Here is a 5237-nt window from a genome sequence, read left to right as displayed (position 1 = left end):
CTGGAGAAAGAAAGGTCAAAGTCCTGACTGCCTTGGTGTCACGACACAGCTGGATTCTGAGGAGAGGGACATGAAGGTCCCCGACAGAAGGCCAGTGTGGCTGGGGAGGAGATGGTCTGAGCAGAACCTGGTCCTCACACCCGTATGTGCTGAGCTTGGTGCTACCTGCCATTGGGGTGGGTTTGTTCCTAGGGAAGCCGGGACGTCTGGCCTCTATCCGCTCTGTGTGTGTGATGTCTGATGTACCCTCTCCTGTGGTGACACTCACCTTAATGCTGATGCCATGAGCAGCAAGGTCACGGCGCAGTGCATCGCACGCCTCCAGCAGGGGCCGCCTCTCCTGGAGCTGCTGCTGCCGGGCCTCCCTGGTGGCCTCAGGTGTGGTCAGTGCATATTGCCGGACCTTCAGCCGGAAGCGCACCAGCTCGTCCACCACGCTGCGCAGTGCAGCAGAGCTGCCACCCCCTGAAACACACTGAGCCAACGATGCCCCTGCACAGGCCTGCACGGCGAGTCGGCATCCCTGCCATCTTTCCCTGTTCCCTAGAGCCACCCTTTCTGGGGACCTCATGAGATGAGTGAAGCTGGACCTTGTCAGGTGTGGGTAAGTCACGCTCCTCCACGGCGTGTCTGCTGTGAAGGCCAAGCTGGTGATACCCACTCGGGTTAGAGGAAGATCCGAACGGCTCTCCCTGTGCCCCAGACCTGGGCCCACTCAGACCTCAGAGCTCTGGGAGGGTGTGACAGGTCTCGACCACTCTTCTATCATCTAAGGAGAGCCTAAAGGTCTAAGCAGGAAGTGCTAATGAAGACAAACTTTTTCACAGTAACCGAACATCGAAGACAGCGTAGGCACCGACAGTTCACCTTGTGTGCGTGTGCGAACTGCATGTTCTGACCTGCAGACTGACCAGCTGGGCACATGAATCTGTCAGGCCAGAAGGTCCTGGGAGGGGCGCAAAGGCCTCCGCACAGACAGGCTGGGCTACAGGGAGAGTGGGGTTCCACTCCACCTCAATGGGGGTGCTGCACGGCTGAATCCAGACCTTTCAATGTGAACTTGAGAACAGCGTATGCTTTCTGAAAATGGTTTTGAGGCTGGGAGCTGGTGGCTCATGCCTGTAATCCTAGCTACTCAGGAGGCAGAGATCAGGAGGATTGCAGTTTGAAGCCAGCCTGGGCAAATAGTTTGAGATCCTATCTCGAAAAAAAACCCATCACAAAAGGCTGGTGGAGTGGCTCAAGATGAAGGCCCCGAGTTCAAACCCCAGTGCCACCAAAAAAATTAAAATGAATGCGTGAATGAATGAAATGGTTCTGAGCACCTCTTCTTACCCGACCAGTCATAATGCCAGTAGGTGTAGCACAGTGAGGTGGGTGAGGAGGAAAGAGAGGGACCTGTGTGGGACCTAGAGGTGGCTGCAGAAGGGCAGTCAGGAAGGGTAACAGGCCAAACCTGGGCGCCCAGAGCCCCAGCAGTGAGGGCACGCACACAGGGAGACAGCTGCTTCCGGACGGAGCAGCCGAGTGGGCCAGTGGAGGCTGCGGGGATCAGGCTTCTGCTTGGGTCAGAAGAGAGAGAAGGGTGGGCCCTGTGGGCTGGGGCTGAGGTGTCAGGGATGACGATAGCTGTGTGTGGTAACAGATGTGTCAATGTGTGCAACACACACACACACACACACACACGCACACGCACCCCCGCCCCCAATCTCTGCACCGTGAGGACTGCACTGCCCACTCCCAGGACCTGATCTGCGCATCTGAACGCCTTTCAGTACCAAAAACGCACTCCTGTGCCAGGAATTCCGCCAAGACCTCCAGGGAATGATGGGTCATACTGGGGGACATGGCCAGTTTCAGAGGTGCCACCAGCCACATGACCATAAATGATAGGGATAGATTTAATCACTGGATAAAGAAGGAAATCCAGTCCACACTGGTAAAAATAAATGAGCAAAATGAAAAGTGGATGGGACCAGGCTGGTTTCACAGGGCTGAGGTACTCGGCACTTCGAGAGAGGGGGTCACGATGGACCCTGGCAGCCTCACCCTAACTGTGTGGTCCAGGTGAGCACTGCCAGGGAGGGGCAGATGGAACTGACTGGATACTGTAGGGAGGCGGGGCTAACACCATAGAGACCCAGGCAGGGCCTTGCACATGGAACTGGCCCGTCAGGGTCAGGAAGGCCAGGGACTGAGGAATGCCCTAGAACAGCGGGGTCCTTTGCTGTGGAAGATGACACTGGGGTCTGAGACCAGAGATGCCGACTGTAGGAAACACATCGTGGTCTTGCACTCAGGCTAGTGGCCACTCTCAAATGACTCAGGAAAGAATGCCCTCTTACTAAACGAGTAACTTTTCTGTTCTTGGGAGTCTCCAACAAGCGAGAGCAGAACAGGTGGCTGACAGCTCTGCTCCTGAGTGAGCCAATGGCGAATGTGAGCTAATGAGACAGTAGCTCTGAGTACTATTTTTTGAGGAAGCATTTTTAGACACGTTAATAAGTGAATATGGCGCTACAATTACCCTTATAATGACCATTTTTGAAGAAAAAAGTCTACAGTACCAACATAATTCCAGAAGTAAGTATTTAGAAGAGGACGTACCTGTCGATTTGCCAATGAAATCCCCACAGTCTCAAAAAACTGCTCAATGTAGGAGACAATGGCACCAAATACCGTAGGGCTCCTTGGGCCACCTGGTTCCTGCAAGACACGAGCCACTGAGCTCTCAGCAGCTGAGGTCAGCATGCAAGGGACATGACGTCAGAGCACTGAGATGTCAGTGGTCATTAGCTTCTGTGGGCTGAAGACATGAGCTCGCTCCGGCGCAGCCAGCCTCACTGGCAAAGCAAAACTTCTCTGTGTCTCAGTTTACCCATCTGCCACACAGTGGTGGCAGTACCTTGCACAGCAGGCTCTTGTGGATTCAGCACGGCCATGGGGTACAATGCATCTGTGGGGCGTGGTAAGTGGAGGGTGAAGGGAACTGTGTGGATTTCTGACCGGTAGGCATCAGTGGTCAGGTGCAGAAACCCTGTGTGAGGCAAACCTCGTTCCAGGTGCTCCTGGGATGGCAGAGACTGGAACAGAAAACTACACAGGCTAAGCCTTTGCATGGCCCCTGACCTCCTCCTCAGTTGCTCTCCACACATCCCCCAAAAAACCCAGTCACCTTAGAGGCGGCCAGGTAGGCAGAACTTGAGATGAAGGCTGGAAGCCAGGGAAGGCTGGCCGATGGGTCCTGTGCTAGGAAACGCCCGCAAACGGCCACCCTGCAGACAGCTTGCCCTACTGGCTGCTTTCTGGGTGACAGCATATTCCTGCTCCAGTAGTGACTGAAAAGCTCCCCACTCAGTGACCAGACGAGAGGCACTCAGACCGGGGTGCCCTGCACAGGTACCACCCTGGTGGCCCCGCTGCCCAGAGCCCTACCTGCCAGTGACTGACACAAGGTCCTAACTGGGAATCTGTGCTCTAGAATCCAGACTGAACATGGCCAGGTGGAGGGTCCACCAGATGACAGGAAGGGCTGCACCACAACCCATGCGTCACCACAGGGGAAAAGGCAAAAGTGCGGCCTCAGAGTCTGCATGGCCACCTGAGTTCCTCTGCTCATGGAAGACAAAGGGGCTGTCCTGAGGGATCCCCTGGGGCAAGCACCTGCTGTGACCAGCCAGGATGTGGTGGGGACCCTCCAAAGCCTGCACAGGACACATGCTGCTGAACTTGGACCTGTCCAGCACCCCAGAGGCCCTTGTGATCAGGCTCAGCAACAGTGGGGTGCAGGTAGCACGATCTGAGCACTACGAAGGGGTTGTGCATATAATGAATGGTGAAGCTGTATCTCTGAGGATCAGCACACTTAAAACCATCCCAAGAGCTGGTCCCTCAGGGAGCGTGAGGCCATGAGCTGTGACCAGCAGCAGGCCAAGAATAAGAAGCAATCCACCTGCTGTATGTGTGCACCTATTTACTCCTAGAGGCTGGCCCCCAAATGTCATCATCAGTGTGAACTCCTGCCAGCCTTTGCTGAAGGATGCAGGAGCAGGCGGAGTCAGCTCACCCCAACCTGTCACCCACTCGGGACCAAGGGGATCTTACGCCCCTCGTTACCTTTGTGACTGCCCTGAGCTGTCTGTTCCCGTGGTGCACGAGGTCCAGGATGGCATCGACTGCCCTGGGTGTGTCAAAGTCATCGGCCAATGCAGCTTTCACAGCCCCCTTGGTGCTGGTGAGCCTAGGGAAAAATAAAGAGAGCCACGTGGGCTAACGAGGCACACGAGGAACCCACCAGCAGTCCCCCACTGCACCTGTCTGGCCTGGCACCAGCCCTTCAGAAGCACAAACAGACTTTAACTTGGGGACCCTTCCTAGGTCCCCAAGATTCTTAACAGTCTCATGTCACATCAGCTCCAAGTTACCATGTTAGCCAATCGAAAATTCTAGAGCAGAGGGATGGTGTCCACTCGTGTCTGGGCACACAGCATCCACCGGGTGTTTCCAAAGTGGCTCTGATATTCAATGGTGACAAGGGAAGATGTGTTACTTTTTCCTCAGACAGCGGCCAGCAAATGAGGGCTCAGGAGAGCTGGTGGGGGACAGTGCCATGGAGGCCCTCCCCAGGAGCCAGCAGGTGCAGGCTGGGGGGCCCGGGGTCTCAGCCCTCACATGGCACTGCCCGTCTCATGTGAGAACCATGAAGAGTCAGAGGAGCCATGTGGAGAAGTCCTAGCCCTGGATGAGCACAGCCTGGGCAGGTTCTGAAGCAGGAGGGCAGTGGAGGTGCCCACACACTGGCTCCACACTGGCTGGCACCACAGGTCTGCAGAGGCACCAGGCCCGCCTCAGGTGCTGCTGGTGGCAGGTATGACCAGCTCTGCTCCCACACAGCGCAGCTGGGTACAGGGGCCTGGAGCAGGACCTCTGTCCCCTCTGACCCAGGGCCTTGGAGGACTTCGCCATCATCTGCACATCTGGCTGGCCTCAGACCCTGCCCCACACGTCCAGAAGCCATGGCTGCCCGGTCCCTGCTCTAGAGCCCATGAACAAGTACTGTCCTCACTTCTATCCCCTTCCACAATCTGTTTCTTTCTTTGGAGTCAGAGTTCCCTCAGGGAGCCAATGTCCTCACACGTGGCCAGGGCACTGCTCTGGTACAGGTCTCTGATGACCCTTTTCTTGCCTTTCTCCTCCTTACACAACCATGTCTTCCCAGTGTCTACCTCCCTCTCCCA

The 5237-nt window shown here is 56.0% G+C and overlaps 1 protein-coding gene across 5 annotated transcripts in view; it reads right to left on the bottom strand.

Moving 5' to 3' along the window:
- The window catches only part of Cars2 (cysteinyl-tRNA synthetase 2, mitochondrial), a 43479-nt gene that overhangs the window by 7396 nt on the left and 30846 nt on the right, over positions 1–5237 (bottom strand). For all 5 annotated transcript variants that reach the window (XM_074042987.1, XM_020165734.2, XM_074042989.1 and 2 more), the window contains 3 exons: positions 4117–4240; positions 2608–2706; positions 269–475 (listed from right to left, as the gene is read on the bottom strand). In XM_074042987.1, coding sequence (XP_073899088.1) covers positions 269–475; positions 2608–2706; positions 4117–4240 — 430 coding nt within the window. The remainder of the gene's footprint in view (positions 1–268; positions 476–2607; positions 2707–4116; positions 4241–5237) is intronic.

Source organism: Castor canadensis, chromosome 10 (genome assembly GCF_047511655.1).
Source record: "Castor canadensis chromosome 10, mCasCan1.hap1v2, whole genome shotgun sequence".
Lineage (NCBI taxonomy): Eukaryota > Metazoa > Chordata > Mammalia > Rodentia > Castoridae > Castor > Castor canadensis.
The sequence above is the reverse complement of the archived record's forward strand: the minus strand, read 5'-3'. Positions and strand labels throughout refer to the sequence as shown.